This window comes from Anabrus simplex, chromosome 8 (genome assembly GCF_040414725.1).
Source record: "Anabrus simplex isolate iqAnaSimp1 chromosome 8, ASM4041472v1, whole genome shotgun sequence".
NCBI classification, from domain to species: Eukaryota; Metazoa; Arthropoda; class Insecta; order Orthoptera; family Tettigoniidae; genus Anabrus; species Anabrus simplex.
Genome location: NC_090272.1, coordinates 94,818,969 through 94,841,402, shown reverse-complemented (window position 1 = coordinate 94,841,402; position 22,434 = coordinate 94,818,969). Strand labels below are relative to the sequence as shown.

At 38.3% G+C, this 22,434-nt stretch overlaps 1 protein-coding gene across 2 annotated transcripts in view; it reads left to right on the top strand.

Annotated features, from left to right (window-relative positions):
* Positions 1 to 22,434, top strand: part of eRF1 (eukaryotic release factor 1) — a 226,314-nt gene that overhangs the window by 134,462 nt on the left and 69,418 nt on the right. For both annotated transcript variants that reach the window (XM_067152373.2, XM_067152372.2), the window contains exon 8: positions 16,658 to 16,805. In XM_067152373.2, the coding sequence (XP_067008474.1) occupies positions 16,658 to 16,805 (148 nt within the window). The remainder of the gene's footprint in view (positions 1 to 16,657; positions 16,806 to 22,434) is intronic.

Here is a 22,434-nt window from a genome sequence, read left to right as displayed (position 1 = left end):
GACATTATAACTGTACAGCGACTATGTACGATTACCTGCCATGGCACTTCTAAAAGGCCCATTAATGAATGCAATCACCTTGATTCTCAGTTTAAACTTTTCAAATGCCACGGAAAACACTATTTCAGAAATTTATCCAACAAGGTGCATTTACATTATTCAAATAATGCTCTTGTATAAAACAATGACAAACATAACCTCACGCATCGAAATGAAGAAAAACACGATTCAGAGACGAGGAAAAATTACTCTGGCTCCCCTGTGCAAATGCTTATCTTTTGGATTACTGTACTGTCTGCATTTTTAGATGCCTTGTACTGGCATGACTGTCTGCATTTTTAGATGCCTTGTACTGGCATGCAAAATGCCCGATGCCCTTAAAACATCGTGGCTTTTCGAACTTTCCTATGACGGGAAGGAAGTTTCTCGCTTCATTGTGCAGTGTGCACTGCATAGCAACACGGTACATTTGCTGACTGACAATTCTCTCCTTTAAAACCATAAGTCCGTTTGGCCTCAGCCTCAGCAGTTTCATCGGCAATGACAGTATTTTTTGGTGCGTACGAATTGATTACAGGCTGTAAGCCACGCTTTTTCGCCAACTACTGTTGGCATTGCCAGTGTTCGCGGATTCTACCTCTCTGCACACTGCCTGTTATGTGTTATTGTGGCTTTCCTAAAAACGCTGAATACAAAATTATTACGATTCCGCTCGAACATAGCAGATGTGAAGCACACTGTAGACACGCCGAAGTAGGTGAAAGTGTGCAATGTTACACTGCACGTTCCAGAAGACGCGTTCTTTCATGACGCGGAGAAATTTTGAATTTAAATTACAGTATTCTGTAAAATACTATTTTTTTCAAATTCGAATTAAAAGTCTGAATATCGGTAACGGGACCGACATTGTTCTTCGAATTACGAATTGTCCGTATTTCGAATTAAACTATTTAAATAACATGCAAAACCATACCTCATGTTTCCGGGAATGAGAACTGCTTCGAACTAGGCAAGATTTTGAATTAACCGATTTCGAATTATCGAGGTTCTACTGTAAATACAAAATTTCTTTAAATTTTTAGTAGTTCCACTTTACACCAGAATGCATCAGTTTTTTTGTTTTTTTTTTTAGCATTGAGACATCTATGGATAAAAGTCCAATTTTCTTGAAATAGTTGTTGCAGACTTTGTGTTTACATAGTGTTCTTTAAGGTGCTTCATTTAAATGTACGGGATTGAGGTGTACCTCCTGGTGCATTTACAATGAAGGTGTAATGAAGATACAAAGTCTGACTCACAACATTGCGAATTTAGCAATCTAGATACACACTATAAGCAATAAACATGTAGTTAAGACAGTTTGCCCCTTTTCTGCATATATTTCTTCTAAGTGTGGTACTTCTCGAAGCAAATTTTAAGATGAAGTTCAGGTTTCTTGGTGCAGGTGTTGCAAAAATATAGTTTCTCTTCTTCCGCCCTTTTTCTGTCCTTTGCTGCACACTGCACAATCTTTAGAATTTTCCTTGGTGTTTGAAAATATGAAGTGCGGCTTCCCATTCAGCCGTTCTTCTTTACTGGTTGAGGATTGTCCTCTCGTGTTGACATTTTGAGTACGGACATCACCAACCAACTCTCGTACCAGTTCTTTCCTGTATTGCCTTTGCTTCAGTGGCTTCTGCTGCTGTGATTTTCTCTCCAGGTTGAATAACAAGAAGCTGTTCAACACACAGACTTCCAGCAACAGGAAGAAAAGTTTACACCACCATTTGTAAGATTTACTCCCAAAATTATATGTTGACGTATAGTGGGCGGATATGTCTACTCCTCCCATATGGTTTGTGCAATCACGGATCATTACAGGCTTCTTAATAGGATCAACATCCTTCCTACTTTGTGCCATGTACTCAACATTGACACAGTCCTTTCGTCCTTTCATGAAAGAGCAACCATTTTATCCTCCATCCTGAATGCCACAACATCATGCTTCTTAATCTTCTTTAAAGCAGTTGATTTCATTTGAGTTGGCAATCCTTTCCTTTTTGTATTCACTGTTCCCATTATGAGAAACCCTAATATAAGCAATTCATCTACCAGATTACAACTGGTATAGAATCTGTCAGTGTAGGTGAAGCCAGCAGTACCATTGATATTCTGAAGCATCTGTTGGCATAACTGAAGAACAAATCTTGTTGTAATGGATGATTTGAATGTGTTTGTCCATTTGTTGTTGGAGCACCGTAGTATCGAATGAAGGAGCGTACAAATGCTGTCTTTGAATCTGCTATTACAAATATGCGCAGTCCCCACGTAGTCGATTTCGGGGGATTGTAACACTTGAAAATGTGTCCTTTGAAGCCCATCGTACTTTCATCTGTAGAAATAGTACTCCCTGGAACATAATTTTATAATACTCTATAAAATTTCCCTTCCAAATAGTCCACTACATTACGTATTGTGTTGCCCCTGGTTCTAGTAGCAGCAGGACTAGGAGGGCACACGGGAAACATCCAAAAAATGGTTAGAAAACAGTCTCTGGAAAACACATCTTTGAAAAATGAGAGCATTTGTCGACCCAATCTTCAGAAGAATAATCCTTTATATCTGATTTAGGATTCATGCCCATATTGAGTACTACACCGAGAATAGCCCTCATTTCTGCAATTGTCACATCAATCCAATTAGCCCAGATGCTCCTCTCCCTCAATCGTGTATTCATTTGTATTTTTTCTCTTGCATAGTTGTACCAATTCTTCCGTAAAAAATAGTGTAACATTTCTACGGGAGTAGAAGGTTTCTTACCTGCGGGAGGTGAGTAACCACTAATCGAAGTGTGTGGTTTCTCTACGAAGTTCAGATCAGCTGGGCGATAAACTCTCCAACCATTGCCTGGTTCACTACTATTTGTATCGCTATCATTCTCGCTTTAAATTACTTGCATTTCACTACAGCTATCATCACTCTCAGAAACTTCAAACTTTCTGTCCATAACTGATAATTCATCACTGCTGTCTGCGCTCTGCCATTTTTCACAGCTGATTATTGTAAACAACAGCTCGTTCTTAAAACTCGTAAAGAACAGTTTAATGCATCTGGACGGCTGTGACATTCCTAAAGGTTCTGTACAATAATTATAGATAGCTGCAGCACGAATAATTGCTTCACACGCGTATAAATTTACCGTGGAAACAGTTTGTTTTATTGGTTCTAAATTTTGTCTGACTTTTGTGCTTGATGATTTATCCAAGCCTGGTGTCTTCTCTGAATTGCCTGGTCACATTCTTCATTCCACCATTAATGTTTTTTTTTCCCTAGGATTTGTTGGAGCTAACTCTTCTGCTATCGATTTTAGTTTGGTGGTCAGTTCTTCTAATGTATTAGTGTTGACAGATCCTTCTCCTGTTTTCCTGTAGTACTGTAGTACTCCCTATTATTTTGTTTTCCTATAGTATTCCCTATTATTTATTAAGGTGCTAGGGTCAAATTTTTTCTGTTTTTATTTGGAGGTCTTTTCTTAACCCCTGGAGTTAATTTTATTTTGATTTTAACAACATAGCGATCTGACCCTGAGCCTTCCCTCCCTAGGACTTCAGCATTGTGGATTTTGTGGATTTATCCATGCAAAACTTGGTCCAGTTGCCATTCACCTTTCTGGAAATCAGGATGTTTCCAAGTTTTCTATTTGCGAGGTTTCCTTTTAAAGTATGTTGATTTTGAGATAAGATTGTAGTTTCTGCATAATTCAACCAATCTTTGACCGTATTTAGTTGTCCTCTTATGTGCTGGCCATTTTCCAATGATTCTCAGTACCTTCTTTCTTGTCCCAGTTGTGCGTTGAAATTGCCAAGGAGAATTTTAGCGTGTGACGGAGGTATGTTGATTAAAGTTTGATCCAGGAGATCCCAACATTTTTGTGGTTCTTCTTTATCCTTTAGGGTGTTATTTTTCTGATTAGTGGGAGGATGTACATTGAAAATTGTGTAGATTTTATTTGCAGATTTCAGAATTAATGTAGCAAGTCTGGGGGATTGAGATTACCAAACTTTGGACAGTTTTTCATCACTTGTTTTCCAGGGATTCCTTTGGGTCCTGATCACTATTCCTTATTTCTTGGAGGTCCATGATTTCAATTTTAATTTTTTTCCGTGATGTCATTGACAATCTTTAATTTTCCAATTTGGCACAAAGAGTTAACATTGTGTGTCGAAAAGAGAGAGATTTTTTAAGGTTTAATTCTTTGAAGTTTTTGTGTAGATGCTGGCTGTTCAGTTTTCAGATGTTCCAATCCATCGTAATCTTCCGAATGACAGCCCACTGCATCCAAATGCTGTCTTTTCTGCAATATACGATTTCAGTCGGTGGAATACTTCTTCAAAAGACTTTTTATGGTCGACTGTCTAAGGTGTCGCCTTGAGATGAGGTTAAATCCTAGAGTTACAATTCTAAATGTTGTTTAGAAAGGTGAAGATGAGAGATGAAGGATGATTTTATGAAATTGTGAAGAAGGCTTTTTGCCTTATTTCATCCTAGTTGTTCAGGAATGGTAGTAGGCATTTCCTCCATACCCCACAAATGTTATGGTTTTCCCACCAATACTCGGGTAGCTGATTGCAGTGGTTTCCCACTGGGCGATGAGGTCGCCACATCCCTATGTCTTTTGGAATGCTTTAATGCAGGGTTTCCCAAACTGTTTGTGTCTGAGATGCTCATGCATCTCATGCATATCCAAAGACCCCTTACGCACAGAACATGATACTTAATTCAATAAACAAAAGGCAGAACTTTGTAATGCTTACCATTTTAAATTTTATTCATATAATGTAGGCCTATTACTTTCTTTCCTTTAAACTTTAAAGTTTAATTTAACTTCATTTACATCCCAAATGCATAAAAATTATAAAACAATGTGTTGTTAGTCGTTTAGTCGCTTTCGACTCTCCGTGACCCCATAGACCAAAGTGTGCCATTTCTTCCTGTCATGAACTATTTTCCGAAGTCTTTCTAAATTGAGAGCCATGGCTTCCTTGATGCCATCAATCCACCTCATCCGTTGTCGCCCTTTTCTCCTGTTACCATCAGTCTTCCCCAGCATTAAGGTCTTTTCCAGTGAATCATGTTTTCTCATAATATGACCGAAGTACTTTAGTTTTTGTCTGAGTATTTGACCTTCCAGTGAACAGCCTGGGTTGATTTCCTGTAATATGGACTTATTAGACCTCTTCGCAGTCCACGAAACTCTAAGGAGTTCTCTCCAACACCATAGAAAAATGCGTCTATTCTTCGACGCTCAGCCTTTCTTACTGTCCAGGTTTCGTTTCCATACATTGCTACTGGAAAGACCATAGCCTTCACTATTCGAATCTTCGTTCTTAAAGTTACGTCTTTACTCTTGAAAATGTTATCAAGGTTGGCCATTGCCTTCCTTCCAAGGAGCAAGCGTCTCTTAATTTCATGGCTGAAATCGCTGTCAGCAGTTATTTTGGGGCCCAAGTAGATGAAACTAGGAACAACCTCCATTTTTTCACCATTTATATGCCAGGAGGTGATAGGTTTAGTTGCCATGATCTTTGTTTTCTTGACATTCAACCTTAGTCCAGCTTTTGCACTTTCTTCTTTCACCTTCATTAGTAGATACTTAAGTTGTTCTTCACTTTCTGCCAACAGGGTGGTGTCATCAGCTAATTATTGCAACAACCTGGATCTGGAAATTTACTTAGAATTCATTTGGTACAGTTGTTGGAACAATGAGGAGGATGCTATTTGATGCAGGCTGTCCATTTTAGGTCTGGTTCTAGCTTAGTCACTTGAATCCAAAGATCAACCTGTTTATTAGCTCTGTTTCTGTACTTAGTTTTTATTATTACAAGTTGTCCATTTCATGACCGTATCGATGTTTAATCAAGAAGTATTAATAACCACCTAATCGATACTTTATTAATGCCTAAGTAGTCGAAACATGTCCTGTAAGTTTTAATTTTATTCAATTTTGCCTGAGGCATTAATAAAGTATCGATTAGGTGGTTATTAATACTTACTTCTTTAGTTTTTATTAGTCGGAGAACATAACAAAGTACACTCACAGGTATGTTGTTGTGAAAGGCATTACATGCAATATTGCCTTTCTAGAAATCGTAGGGTATAGGGGATGTGTATGGATCCAGAAATCGATCAGACGTGAAGTTTTGATACAGAACATATATCGGCAAGGGAGGACAGTTGATGCTCGGTTTTCATGAGGGATTTTTCATTACGTCATTCTTAGTTGAAGACAGTTACTATGGAAGGTTGTCGCCCTCCGTAACTTAACGGTTAATGCTATTAGCTGCCGTCGTTTGGAGCCTGGATTCTATTCCTGGTACTGTCAGAAATTTAGGAATGACCAGAGGACTGGTACGTGTTTAATATGGTACATGCAGTTCACCACCATTGGGGGTGTGTCGAAAAGTGCTGCATCACCTCAGGATGAGGACAGAAGTTTACTTTTACTTACTGTGGAAGGATTCATTAATGGAAAGCAACGTCAGGGAAGACCAAGGTATACTTATCTGAAGCATATTCAGAAAGATATCAGAATGGACACTACATAGCAATTAAAAGGGCTGCAAACAACCGTGCAGCTTGTTTTAAGAGTAGGTACAACTGGGCAACCATCCTCTATTAACACTAATCAGAGGAAAAAAAATAGAAGGGGTCTGACACTTCAAAAAATAAAAGTATCAGCCAAAAAAAGACAAGAGGCACCAAGGGCAACAAAATGAAAGACTCCTTAGGCCTCCATATGTAATACCAGGGGTCAGAAAAGAGAGTTGACAAAGTGAGGTTAGATAGGATAGATGAAATTGAGGAGCCTGACACAAGTAAGTGGAAGCAGTACCAGAACTTGGCTAAGGGCCCCGTGGTCGCTGAACCACAGTTCCCAAGTGTAGAGCCGAGGCCCCTGTTAGTCACCTTGTACGACAGGCAGTGTCTACCGTGGGGGCTATTCTACCGCCCCCACCCACAGGGAGATCACATTAAGAAGCAGCACGTTGGCAGTTACCTCGAACATCCAGTAGCATAACTTCCTTTGTAAGTACGAATGGACTACAAACTCAGGAAGATCAACATATCGCTGTATGTGTCTGTGACGGCTGATGCATCGGATCACATAAGTTTATAATTAGTGCCAATTATAGTCGGGTATTTCATTCCTACGGAAGATGCTCAGTGCAAAGTAATCTGCTTTCAGAACATTGTGGAGAAATAGCAGAATTATTAGCTAATTATTTTCTGCACTTCTTTAAAAAATATAATTTAGTTGACAAGATCGTCTTGTTTTATGCATTTTCTTGTTACTGTGGACGCGGCCAATACAGAAATTCCATTCTTTTATAATTCTGTGCAATGAAGAGACAAAACTCTTGTTTTATATACAGTAGAAATCTGTTATAGCGAGAATTCATAATGCAAAAAAATTTACACGCTATAGCAGATTGCCGTTATATCTAATTTTTTGTGAAAGTTGCGAAAATTCCACACACATTGAAATCGTTATGTAACGACAATCCACTCATTCAAAGATTGCGTTTTTTTGTTGTTGCAGATTTTCATATTACAGCTCGTAACTTATTTTTCTAATTCCGAAACAACTTGAACGCGTATGTTCAATTTCATTTTGAAAAATTCTAGTAGTATAACTCCGGTGGCTTCTGTGGCAAATGTTTCAGTTTTCTTATTCAGTCCCCTAACTTAACCTCATATATATCATGAAAACACATTTCAAACACCAGTAGAGTACTGATAACCTTTTCGCTATAAATTACTTCGGAATAGCCTTCCGAAATTTAACGAGATGCGAGAAAATACAGTGAAAACTCGTAGTGCGGTCCTCATTAAGACTATTTCTCGCTTAGCACATTGTAATTTCGAAGTCCCGATTCACTTTGTATAAATCTATTTAAACATACCTCACTTATTGAGTCACAAATTTTCATTATTACCGCTCAAGAGGATCACATTTTTCCCATCCCTGAAATTGTTCTTGTCATCCCTTGTGAAAGGAACGTTATTTCCAACATAGGTTGGGTCCCCTGCTACAGGGGCCAGGAAGGGGAAAGTTACGTGAAAATGAGAAATGGCCTTGAATTCCAGAAATTTAGAGAGTAAATCATAGCTTTGGGAATTCAGCCATTAGCCTTGGGAAAGCTCAGTTTTGCTTTCCGGTTTTCATTGATATTGCTTAATCCTATTAAACCTGTTTGTGTTTGTATTTTGTATTCCATTCTGAAGTTAGAAATGTATTGTGTTAAGTGACACAGTGAAGGTTAGCGAATATTTGTCGCGTGGATAGACTATGTAAGGATTAGGAGCATAGTTGTGTGAAGTTGACTATCATGGTGCATATTTGTCGTGTGGTAGCCCCGAAATAGATAGAGAAATAGTCCTGAAATCGCTTACTAATGAAGACAAAATTCAGGAAGTGGACAGGCATCCACATCTTTCAACTGTGGCGCATATGTTGAAACTCGCACCTTCGAGTTTAGACTCGAATCGATTGAAGTGTTGTCACATTCATGAAGACAGTCATTTCTCTCGCACATGGCAGAGTTTCACCTCCATATTCATGGTCGAAGTGTGTGTTACCAGAAAATATTGTTTAACCCACTGGTTTGAAATATAAGGCTACTGCTGACATTTGTTTTAGAAAGTGTGTGATCTGCAATAATGTGCTGATACTTTTATGGGGTCCTCACTGAAACCCATTTTATATTTATTTTCAGGTGTTTTACACACCTTTTAATACACTATTTTTATTTAATAAGCCCCAGTGGATAAGGTTTTCAAATTTGTTCCCTCTTCTTTTTCACACCTTATGCCCATCTTCAGAAATGGTAGATAGCCTGTATCTTTTGCTGTAGCCCATGCGTACACGACGTAAAATGCATGCATCTCCGAAAAAATCATATGAAGTGTTTACATATTTGTAGTTGATAGTTTTATGTATTCAGTAGTAAGTTTCTTGCTTAACACATTGTCTTTCCTTGTTCCCTGCAGAAATGCCCAATAAGGCTTTACTGAATAAACTAACTTCTTAAATCAGTCATCCACTCCGTCATATTTTGAGGTGTGTCACATACTTGCTTAATTTCATTACATAATTTTAAAATTAAGCAATCGTTTACTTCAGTCTTTATTTCTAACGACTTAACTACTGCTATTGACCACATTATTTACGTAATTATTACGGAAACATGTTCTCTTTCATTTCAAATTATGCTTATAGAACACCAGTCGACGAGTATTACTAATCTACTCTGATATAGTCTTCGAATTTGAATGTCGACCAGTGTGTTTCTAGTGCACATAGCGAAAAATTTATACCGAAGACGATTGATCACATTCAATATCGCTGGAGTGCATAAATATTGGTAATGAAAATAATTATACTCGCTTAATACGATGTGCATTCAAGTTCTAAGGCCTCCAGTTTTTTTCTCCAGACTGGAAAGAAATAGAAACATGTGCATTGTTTTAAAATGAGCCCGCGTTCGTTGTCAAAACATCACAGAGATGGCAGCACTATACGACAGATGGAATTTTAGCGCCAGCCGCGAGAATGAGAACTGTTTTAGGTACTTAAAATGGCGACGTTTTCCTTGAACAGCATGCAATCATTCGTTTTTTGAATTTGCGTGGTGTGACACCAATTGAAATTCATCGACAGTTGAAGGAGACATGTGGTGGTGGTGGAGTTATGGATGTGTCGAAGGTGCATTCGTGGGTGCAACAGTTTAATGAAGGCAGAACATCGTGTGACAACAAGCCGAAACAACCTCGGGCTCGCACAAGCCGGTCTGACGACATGATCGAGAAAGTGGAGAGAATTGTTTTGGGGGATCGCCGAATGACTGTTGAACAGATCGCCTCCAGTGTTGGCATTTCCTTGGGTTCTGTGCACACAATCCTGCATGACGACCTGAAAATGCCAAAAGTGTCATCCAGGTGGGTGCCACGAATGCTGACGGACGTTACGCAAACGTTTCTTCGTGAAAACAACTTTGAAGTGATTCCTCATGCTCCCTACTCACCTGACCTGGCTCCTAGTGACTTTTGGCTTTTTCCAACAATGAAAGACACTCTCCGTGGCCGCACATTCACCAGCCGTGCTGCTATTGCCTCTGCGATTTTCCAGTGGTCAAAACAGACTCCTAAAGAAGCCTTCGCCGCTGCCATGGAATCATGGCGTCGACGTTGTGAAAAATGTGTACGTCTGCAGGGCGATTACGTCGAGAAGTAACGCCAGTTTCATCGTTTTCGGGTGAGTAGTTAGTTAGAAAAAAAATCGGAGGCCTTAGAACTTGAATGCACCTCGTAGTTCATAATTACGGATGCATCAGTGATAGGGTTCTTGCTGTAACCGAAGGATAATACACAGTTTAATGCAGGAATTTCCTAGGGACAGAAAAAAAAGCTGTTGTTATAATGGAGTGCTCGCTACGGTGACTTCTACTGTATATAGATGTATCTGCCGAAAAGCCTCTTTTGACAGGCATAAACCTGAGATTTCAGTGGGCCAGACAACACTAGGATTGGATCATGGACTAGTGCAAACATGTGCAGTGGAATGAGCCAAAATTTGAGAAGTTTGGGCCAAATCGTTATCAGTATGCCTGCAGTCGTCCAAGAGAAAAGCTGAAGGCTGTCTAAAGCTAGCTGCAGCAAAGGGTTAATAAGCATTATGGTTTGGGGTGGTTTTGGTAATAATGAGGTGGAAGTGTGGAAGGTATCTTGAGAAAGAAGCACTGCCATTTCATTCCATTGATCAGTGCGATATCATCTGGAAGTCGACTTATTGAAAGAAGGTTTGTTCTGCAGTGGGACAACTACCGGAAACACGTGTCACAACTGTGCAAAAAATGTGTACCTAACTAAAATTATCACTTCTACTTCTGGCGCCCTCTGTCACCCAATATATCACCCATAGAGTTGTTGTAGGATAAATTTAACTGTAAGGCAAAGTACTCTTTTAACAGTTGTGAAGATCTGTGGCATTGCCTTTTGCAAGCTTGGGGAACTATAACCACAGAAAAACTAACCAGAAGAATGCCATGTATTTGTAGAGCAGTATTCAGAGCAAGAGGAACAGACACACAGATGAGCAGAGTTAGAACAGTATAACTCAAGACATTGCATTAGTGTGTGTCACTGTATAAACGATGCCTGTGTTTGTATTTTTATTTAAAATAATCCATAATTTGAAAGAGCTGTCTTGAGTAAACACATTTTAATCGCACATAAAGACATGCTGTGTTGTTGAAAACGCATAAGCCATAATACCCCCCTATGACTTATTACAGAATTAGGAAAAGAACGAAACCCACACACTTGGGAACAGCCGAGATGCGATTGGAACATTAGACATATATAGGTGGTCATGTGGAAGGGATGTGCGTGCATATAACGCAGAGGCCGGGTTCAGGGAACAAAACATGTTGACGTACCATACAATCCTTTTCCCGCACGCAGTATATGAGCAGGGACCACTCTATAGGGAAAACGCTGTGCATTCCAGATTAAAGCATATCTGATCACACTAACAAAAACTGGAATTTTTTAAGGTTAATTTAAAGTTTTTGTCTCTACGTTATGTATATCCATTAATCTCTTTTCATGATACAGGATCGGGAATGATAAGAAATGAAATGACATGTTTTTGCAGCCAGATGACTGTCCTGAGACCAACCTTAGTTGAGCTAGTGAAGATGAAACTGTGGTTGGAGGAATCGGCTGTGACCTGTCCTGGCATTTGCTTGGAAGTTAAAATGAGAAACAACAGAAATCCATTCTCAGGTCAGCCAATGGTGGGATTTGATCCCGCTAGTCTCCTGATTGCAGAGCTTTAGCTCCATAACCATAGCACATTAATATTCTCGGCCATCTCCGCTCTGTATTTTAAGCTGCGACTCTTTTCTTTATTCCGTTGGCTGTCACGAGAATCACTGGACAAAGTTCCTCTGCATGCCATACGTCAAAACGTATTTAATGAAACGTAATGTGTTGTGGCACGTCAGTAACAGTTTATACTTGTAATATGCCACATAGTGAATGCCCAGTAATACAGAGATATGAAACTGCCATTTAATGGGCAATTCTGGGACTTGTAAATGACACTTGCATTCTCTTTAGTATTTACACTATGTGATCAAAAGTATCCGGACACCTGGCTGAACATGACGTACAAGTTCGTGGTGCCCTTCATCGGTAATGCTGGAATTCAGTATGGTGTTGGCCCACTCTTAGCCTTGATGACAGCTTCCACTCTCGCAGGTATATGTTCAATCAGGTGCTGGAAGGTTGCTTGAGGATTGGCAACCCATTCTTCACGGAGTGCTGCGCTGAGGAGAGAGAGCGATATCGGTCGGTGAGGCCTGGCACGAAGTCGGCGTTCCAAAACAGCTCAAAGGTGTTCTATAGGATTCAGGTCGGAACTCTGTGCAGGGCAGTCCATTACAGGGATGTTATTGTCGTGTAACCACTCCGCTACAGGCCGTGCATTATGAACAGGTGTTCGATCGTGTTAAAAGATGCAGTCGCCATCCCCGAAGTGCTCTTCAACAGTGGGCAGCAAGAAGGTGCTTAAAACATCAATGTAGGCCTGTGCTGTGATAGTCCCATGCAAACCGGGCGAGTTGGCTGTGCGTGTAGAGGCGCGCGGCTGTGAGCTTGCATCCGGGAGATAGTAGGTTCGAATCCCACTATCGGCAGCCCTGAAGATGGTTTTCCGTGGTTTCCCATTTTCACACCAGGCAAATGCTGGGGCTGTACCTTAATTAAGGCCACGGCCGCTTCCTTCCCACTCCTAGGCCTTTCCTGTCCCATCGTCGCTGTAAGACCTATCTGTGTCGGTGCAACGTAAAACAACTAGCAAAAAAAAAAGTCCCATGCAAAACAAGGGGTGCAAGCCTCCTCCATGAAAATCACGACTTCACCATAACACCACCGCCTCCGAATTTTACTGTTGGCACTACACGCGCTGGCAGATGACGTTCCCCGGGCGTTCAACTTACCCACACCCTGCCATCGGATTGCCACATTGTGTACTGTGATTAGTCACTCCACACAATGTTTTTCCACTGTTCAATCGTCCAATGTTTACGCTCCTTACACCAAGCGAGGCGTTGTTTGGCATTGACCTGCATGATGTGTGGCTTATGGGCAGCCGCTCGACCATGAAATACTAGATTTCTCACCTCCCGTCGAACTGTCATAGTGCTTGGAGTGGATCCTGATGCACTTTGGAATTCCTGTGTGATGGAGTGGATAGTAGATGCCTGCCTATTACACTTTACGACCCTCTTCAACTGTCGGCGGTCTCTGTCAGTCAACAGACAAGGTCGGCCTGTATGCTTTCGTGCTGAACGTGTCCCTTCACATTTCCACTTCACTACCGCATCAGAAACAGTGGTCCTAGGGATGTTAAGGAGTGTGGAAATTTCGCGTACAGACTTCTGACACAAGTGACACCCAATCACCTGACCACGTTCAAAGTTCATGAGTTCCGCAGAGCGCCCCATTGTGCTCTCTCACAATGTCTAATGACTACTGTGGTCGCTGATATGGAGTATCTGACAGTAGATGGCCGCACAATGCACCTAAGATGAAAAACGTATGTTTTGGGGTGTCCGGATACTTTTGATCACATAGTGTATTTACCCTACTCTTACTGTGGCACCTGGGTAAGGATATCATTGCTTATATGGTAGCAGCCAAAGTGTTAAATTGCATTTGTGCCCATTAACATGCAACAGTGATGTTAGTGCCAGTTGTCTTAACGGGCAAAACTGTGTGTTGTGAGACGACATGCATTTGCGTAGTGTTTGCAGCATTTGAAAATGAGGACATATTTCATGGAGAAATTAACTGGTAATGTGTAGCTGTTCATTTCACTCTCAAGTAGGCAGGCTACCTGAAGATGGATTTTGGAGGGTCATGAGTAGGGGCCGTATTTTTTGTAATAGCGATACGGATGAAGTTTTTCATATCTTCTTGCCTATATATGACCTTGGTGAAACCGTGCCCTATGTTAGCAAAATGAACTTGAGAAATCTTACTTATTACGCAAATTGTGCAAATAATCACAAATGTACCGCAACTTGGTATGAAAAACGCAAAATCGTATCAGATAAGCTCTCCTATAAACGTTTAAATGCTCCTGAGAACTTGACTATAGTAGTTTCCTTCTCAGTTGCTTGATTGCGCTGTATATTTTGTACACAAACGCACACAAAACGATGAGAACTGTGTATCAGAAGTATGTGTGTTCAGTTCCGCATCTCTAACGCAATTAACAAAAATCCATATATGTTATCGATTACAGCAAATGGTGTCATGGTTGTAGCAGGATGTCATAGATACAGCAGTTCAACGATATAAACTTCATTTTTGTTTCCGTATTGAACTGAAATCACAGAGATAAGTAAGGTTCAACATTTTCAATACAAATTACGAGTTGTATAAGATATTATTTACAACATTTATTTACTAATGGTACCAGTTTCAACATTTAATCATCATCAGTTATAAAATACATTAATCACACAATTGAGAAAGGACATAATTAAAATTGACGTTGTGACATATTAATACATACATCGTTTTTTTACCAATAAAAGATTATTAAAAATTTTGACATGTTATCGATGTATAAAAGTCTTGAAATACTTATTTACACTGTGTGCTAAATAAAATAGTAATAAACATATAGCAATCCTTTGATACACTTTTTTTTGTTGATGTGTTTATGTGCTATACTCAAATCATCACATCATATTTACGGTTGCATTTGAATCTTTGGCGATAATTGTATAATACAAGAAGTGCAAACAGAACAACAAGTAATTCTCAAGAGGCTAGGAGTAACACTAAACAATTACGCAGCAGAAAGAAAAAAAAAAAAAATACCAACAAGCCATTTTGGAACATATGAGAACATTTTAAATCCAGTATCACATTAGAAAGTTTGTTCACGAACAATATTATCCTATTGACAATATAAAATTAATGCCAATACATTTGTATAAAGGTTACTCCAGCAACGAGAACAAGTCAAATGTCCATAACATAGACAATCAGCAACTGCAGAAAATTGTCAATATAGTTTACGAAGTTTTAATGACAATCATACAAGTTAAGCAACATGAATCATTACAATACAATCTCAAAAGATTTTTTTATTTTTTATTTATTTTTTATTGTTAAACAATTTAAAAGATGTTCATCAGATGAGTTTCGTCAATAAAAATGTTAGACTTCGATAGATTTTAGACAAAAAGTTTTAACATAAAGACATAATTTTATTGTTATATGACTTGTAAAATATTATAAGATTTGTCAGTTAGATTTATAGGAATAATCTTAATCCATAAGAATTGTTTCATGATCTTATACAACCTCAAGTGAATAATAGTTGGCTGTTGATGCTCACGAAAAAGGAGCGAAACATGTACCATATAAACATCTTAATAAATATGTAAGTTTGTACTACCTTTTTATTGTATTGAATAGGTGGAAATTAACAAAATTATAAGAATTTGTATCACAAGTAGATCTTCAATACGGACAAAGAAGATGAAATTTATAACCTGCAAGATAATTTGTCAGTCCGTTAAGACACTTGTTATTCAACAACATTTGAACATTAACAGAAAATTTGGGAAACTATTTAGTTATTAATTGTGCCTCCAAATGGAATTTAGAAATTGAATAACACTGCACTTTTAACTTTTTTTGGTTTTGTTTCCTCTTCTGTTTACAAGAATACATCAAATAAAGCTTAGATATTAAGTTACATATTTTTTATTTATTACATATTTTACTACATATTTTGTAAATTTTAACTACATATTTATATACATATTTCTCATCTTTATATTACATATAATCCGGGCTCTAGTCATGAGGCTAGGTTAAGGTAAATATAATGCAGAAAACTTCCTGGATGAGAATAATATTTGTAATCACTCGGACTATAGGTGAATTTTGTGAATGGTTTAAGTGATATTGAGTGTTCTTCTAATAACACGTGATTAGCTGCTTGTTTTGGATCACGTAGCTGCCAGCAATCTTTCAGGAGATAGTGGGTCAGAACCCCACTACCGGTAGCCCTGAATATGCTGTTCCATGATTTTCCATTTTCAACCATAATCAATGCCACAGTCAATTCCTTACCACTCCTAGCCCTTTCCTGTCCCATCGTCACCAAAAAATTGTCGGTGTGGCGTAAAGCAAATTGTAAGAAAAAAAATGTACTAATGTTCTTTCTGTTTTAATCAAGATCAAAAAATTGTACATATCCTGCCTATGTCTGCCTCTTTTCTGGAGGCCCTGGTTTTGATGCCTGGCCTGGTCAGGGATTTTTACCTAAATAATATGGCTGGTTTGAGGTCCACTCTGCTTACTTGACAGTGAAATGACCCCAGTCTAGAAAGCCAAGAACAATGGCTGACAGGATTTGTTACATTGATCACATGCCACCTTGTGATCTGCAAACTTTTGGGCTGAGCAGCAGCTACTTAGCAGGCCATGGTCCATCAGGACTTTTATGTCATGAGGTTTGTTTGTTTCATAAATTGTATGCATTTTCGAAGTGTTTTCACTAAATTGTTTTTCTTTTTTCCTGAAGAGTGGTGTGGAATTGGAGCTGGTGGAATGTCAACCACTTCTGGAGTGGTTAGCTAACAATTACAAAAGCTTCGGTGCTACCCTGGAAATCATCACAGACAAGTCACAGGAGGGTTCACAGTTCGTAAGAGGGTTTGGTGGCATTGGTGGTGAGTTACTCTTATCTTTTTTTAAGTATATCTCTTTAACAAAATATTTCCGGTATGTTTGTATAAGACACTGGTGAAAATGGGACATATGGTATTTAATAGAGAGGTCTCTTTCAAAGAACTAATTTGTTAATGAAAGCAATGCCTGTCATGTTACGGCTGTCCACCTATTGATACTAGAAACGGTCAATAGTTATTTTCAAAAATAAAGGAGTATTGTAATAAATTAAGGATTTCATTAGAGAATTTAAGAAAAAGACTTTCATTTGAGATAAGACAGATTTTAATTTTATCCTTTTTGTAAGTAATATTCAGGGAAAGAAGCACGAGGGGTGAATGGCTGAACAAAGTATGAACCAAACTTTAGGTTTTAATAATGAAACCTACTGAAAAATGTATTTCTTTTCTTATCGGATAATATTTTAGAAACCATAATGATAAAGATTTAACATTAACGAGAAACACAGGGGTTCTTAAAATAAAAGCTTAGTTAATTTATAAATAGTTGAGAAAGGGCTCGCATTTTGTTTAACTCAGTGAATCTCAAACCAGTAGGTCTTATAAATTTACAGTTTCGGAGATAGGCCTAGGCTAACCTTTACAATCAAAGTCCCATTCCATAGGGTAAATAGAAATTTACACAGTTCGAAAGGGTGCAGGAGCTTCCAGAATAAGGTGACTTTGGAAGGGTCTCGAACCCTGAATCACAATTTACACATTACAAATACCCTTTGATGGGCCAGGAAATTACATAAATGTTTAGTGCAATACAGTCAAACCTCAATATCTCGAACCTCCATTACTTGAATTTTCAGTATCTCAATGTAACTTAAATTTCCCGGCCGTTTGTCATATTCTTCACGTGTATTTCTCTTTTACTCGAAATTCGGTTTCACTAATTTCTTGATTTCTCAAAGCAAACATTTTCTCCCATTAAGCTGTAACTTCAATTCTGTGCAACATTAACTGTGCAATACGGCATTTGTGATTTGAGAGGAACTGTCAACAAATAAAGAAAGGGTTACATTGATGCTGGGTGCTAATATGATGGGAACCGAAAACTAAAACTTCTAGTAATCGGAAAATCTGCTGAGCCTCTCTGTTTCTCAGTGTGAATTAATTACCGGTCACGTACGAAACCAACCCCCGAAGTCGCGGATGATAAGCTCCATTTATGAATCTCGGTTGCTTGGTATTGACAAGAAGTTTCAACATAAAGGGAGGAAAGGTTAACCGTAACAAACAGAAGAGACTAACGGATTTTTACCAAAGGTGTCAATGGAGGTATGTTTCTTGTTTTATTACTCTATGTGCTCTAGCTTGTCTTCTAAAAAAGTTACTATAACAAGTGTTATATTTAAAGTGATGTCGTAAAAGAATGTGTATATTTTTAAGTACTGTTAAAAATAATGTATTCAGTGTAAGCCCTTAGGTACAAATAATTCAGTTGTGTGCTATTCATGCTCAAAAACGGTATTCTCTATTATATCTTGAAATTTCGATAACTCGAAATAAAATTTAGCTCTCGGGATGATTCAAGATATCAAGGTTCCACTGTACTTGAAACAGCATATACTTTCTGCTTTTAAAAGCTTAAGCAGCTAATTAATTTGCTACCCTTATGTAACACTTGAAGGAAGGTACTAAAGATCCAGAACATTTTACAGGAGCTGAAGCCCATTGTACATGGCCATGAAAGGAGAAAGAGGCGAAGGTAGACTAGAATGGCCGTGAACAAAATGAAAGCACCTAACAGGGCATGAGGCCCACTGAAGCAGTGGAAATGCAATACTATTTAGTGACTAAGAGAAACAAAATTAAAGTCCAAATGGAAGGTAGATAAATTTAGAAGTAATAAAATACTTAGGTGCGAGGAAATAACATGAAGAAAGGAAACGAGGGTAGACACTGGTGCGTCCTTACAGTTTTTGAACTTCATGAGCTGACTTAACACACCATTAATCATACGTAAAGACATGCTGTGCTGTTGAAAATTCATAAGCCATAACACCTCTCTATGACTAATTACAGAATTAAGAATATAACAAAACCCTCAAACCCTCACACACTTGGGAAATTCTGAGATACAATTGCAACATGGAACACTTGTAGGAGTTCAGGTGGCAGGGATATGTGCACACATAAAACAAAGGCCCATTACGGGTGGTTACTTTTAAGTATGAAAACTATCTTGAAAAACCTACATTCTAAGTTTTAAATTGAAAGAGAACTCTTCATTAAAGTCCAAGTAAACACAGATATAAGATATGTGCATATGGGATTATGTTTTAATAAAACATAAAAATTAATGGAGCGAATAGTCCACTACAAAGTCAGACATTGTCCTCTGGTCCTGGATTAATTAAGGTAATATGAACTTTGATATACTGTGGTATGTGCTATATTTATCTGTTGGGAATGAATTAACCTATAATTAATCAATATTGTGATAGTGGCACATTACTTCAGCTGGGAATGCAGACATGCCATTTTTCTTTTTTGCTGTAGATGGGTATGGAATCTAAGTGCCACCATCAGGTGGAGAAACAGTTCAGCAAGGTTAAGTTTGGTGTTCCCTTGATTCATGATCTCTCTGACAATCCATATTCACATTACTGTGTGGAGTTCAACCAATCGGAAAAGATTTTTATTGAAACCGTGCGAAAAGTAAATACAGTTAAAAGTAATTATTCTCATTTTGTTCCGTATTGAAGATGACGTAAATAACATATATTACAACAATATTTATTGAACCACCTATTCAATATAAGTAATTACAGTATGGTAAAGTGTTATTTTCCGTAATCTCTTGAGTACAGGAAGAAGGCAATTACATCATACTGTGAAACAAAATATATTACTTCACTATATTCAGTTTTCTTTTATGCTTAAACCCATTGACATACTAATTTTAACATGCTGAGCATGGGTATATATACACTTTTCAAACAAATTTAACTCTTAAGAGAAGGTTTAGCTCCAATATTTATGGTTCCTAACACAGAATCTATGGATTCAGGTTGTAATCACTAAACTTACATTTCTTTGTAAAATAACTCACATTTTACCAATCTAATTATCATTGTTCTCTATCTTCACACATTGGAGATGCCGCTCGTAGAAACTACCGGTGCACTATTTCATTGCTGCTTACGGAGCTCTGAAAATCTACAGGCACGTTTTCACTGTAGCTAAAAAATAGTAGCTGCCGTTTCAGCGAGCTGTGACTTCACTATGATACTGTTGAATGCTTCGATAAGCATAAAATGTACTAGTTATGAGCATAAGTCGGGAGCTCTTCTTTCAAGGCATTGATAACACAGACACGTTCCTACATAATCTGGGGCTGCGTCATCGTTGACTCTCAGCTGTGAAATGGGCGGGAAGGTACGTACGGTACATGTGGAAAGGATGAGTGTGTGTTTGAGAGGCAGGCTTGTTTGTGTAATTCTTGAGAATATTTAGCATGTCTGATTCAGGTGTACAAAATTTCGACGACAAATCCATAATGGATGTTCTTATGGAAGACACGAGTTCTGAAAATGAGGATAAGAATTACACGCTAAGTAAACCTGATGATTCTGGTACTTTGTGCAACTAAATGCAGATAATGAGCTAATTTCAAATTAGTGTGAAGTGTAACATAGTTTTGTACTGCTTTCTTGAAGTGGGTTCTATTATCAGTGTTGCCAACTTAGCGGATTTTCCGCTAAATTTGGTGGAATTAGAAGACTGTCGGCGGAGAAATATATCATTTAGCGGACGGCGGATTTCTTGGCGGAATTCTAGATATATTATAGCTGAATTTAGTGTTTTATCAATTTTAGGATTTTTTAAAATTTGTACTCCAGTCTGTCTCCGAGCTATTCTGTATTTGTTGTCAGGAGCTAGCAGTTACATGAGGAAAACATGTTATTTGGATTTGATGTTATGAGATCTTGGTATCATAAATTTGTAATGCGTGTGGGAAAAGGACACTTATCTCTTAGTTAACGAATGACGACAGATAATGAAACTGTGAGAGAGTAGCATTTATATTTATGCTATGAAGGAAGACCGTTTAATGAACTGGCCTGTTTTGTGTATGGTCTTGAGGTAGGGGATTCACCTAATTTACACCCGGCACTAAAACACCTAAAAGTTTTAGCTCGCAGGCGAGGAGTTAATCCCAGTGAAACTCGCAGATCTGGTGTGTGCAGACATTTACTTTTATTATTATTATTATTATTATTATTATTATTATTATTATTATTATTACTCATTATTTGAGATCGGATTTCTTGGCGGAATTTTAGCGGATTTTTAGTACTATTTAGCGGATCTTGAAAATATAAGTTGGCAACACTGTCTATAATACTGTTTTATACAGCTTCCTAAAAATGTGGGTGTTTCCAGTGTACCTGCACCAACTCGATGCAGCCCCGCCGTCAAGCAAAGAACAGTGGGAAAGCAAATTACTGGTTGTAAACAACGATACTGGTGCCAATTGACTAATAATGTTAGAATCTCTATTAGTGTGTTTCAGTAGATGTGCCCGCAATTTTAGACAGATTTAGAAATATTAACAGAACTCGCCTCCATGGCTGTGTCAAATTTTTTTCGTTTGCAAAACTTATCTTCATAATTTTATATTTAAAAATTGCTGCACTATTACTATAATTAAAACTCATGTTTGTGTAGAAGAAAATGTGTTCTAAATATTCCCAGAGTTGTCATCATGACTTACCATAACATTGAAAAACTTTCAAAAACCATTACAAATCCTGCAATTTCTGGAGAGCAGCACATTCAAATATGGTAGTCTCCAATGTGTTAAAAAAGGAACATCCAGAAATAAACTTTCTTGTGTACCATGCCCATTTTCTGTATCTAGTACATCGTATCTAAATTTTGTGTATTATAATTAAAAACCCTCTGTTTATATTATTACTTGCTCACATTTCTATGGCTGGGCTGAGTGGCTCAGACGGTTGAGGCGCTGGCCTTCTAACCCCAACTTGGCAGGTTCGATCCTGGCTCAGTCCGGTGGTATTTGAAGGTGCTCAAATATGACAGCCTCGTGTCGGTAGATTTACTGGCATATAAAAGAACTCCTGCGTGACTAAATTCCGGCACCTCGGCATCTCCGAAAACCATAAAAGTAGTTAGTGGGACGTAAAGCCAATAACATGAGATTTCTATGGTCTTACTTGAACTAAAAGATTCAATGAAGCTCAAGTTAGGTTATAAGAGTACAGTATTTTATCACCATGGGTGTTGACTAATCTTACCCTCAGCCTTTTGAAATTGCCAGGCAGAGTAGCTCTGAGGGTAAAGCTCAGGTCTTCTGAGCCCAGCTTGGCTAGTTGCTTATTGGCTTGGTCCAGTGATATTTGAAAGTGCTAAAAATACTGTACTTCAAACTTGTGTCTCATTGCCTTTTTTATCTTGCCAGCCTTGCATACAGCGCATTCACAGCATGGAGTAATCTAGGGGAGTGAGGGTAGGGGTTTAACCTTGTGAAATACGCGCACTGAACTCGCACAGGGCGAGTTAGGACTTTTTTTTTTAAATGTTGCTATCTCACCCCTCAGAGAGTCTTTTACCATGTGTTGAAAAATGTCTAGATGGGAGGGATCTGGAGGGAGGT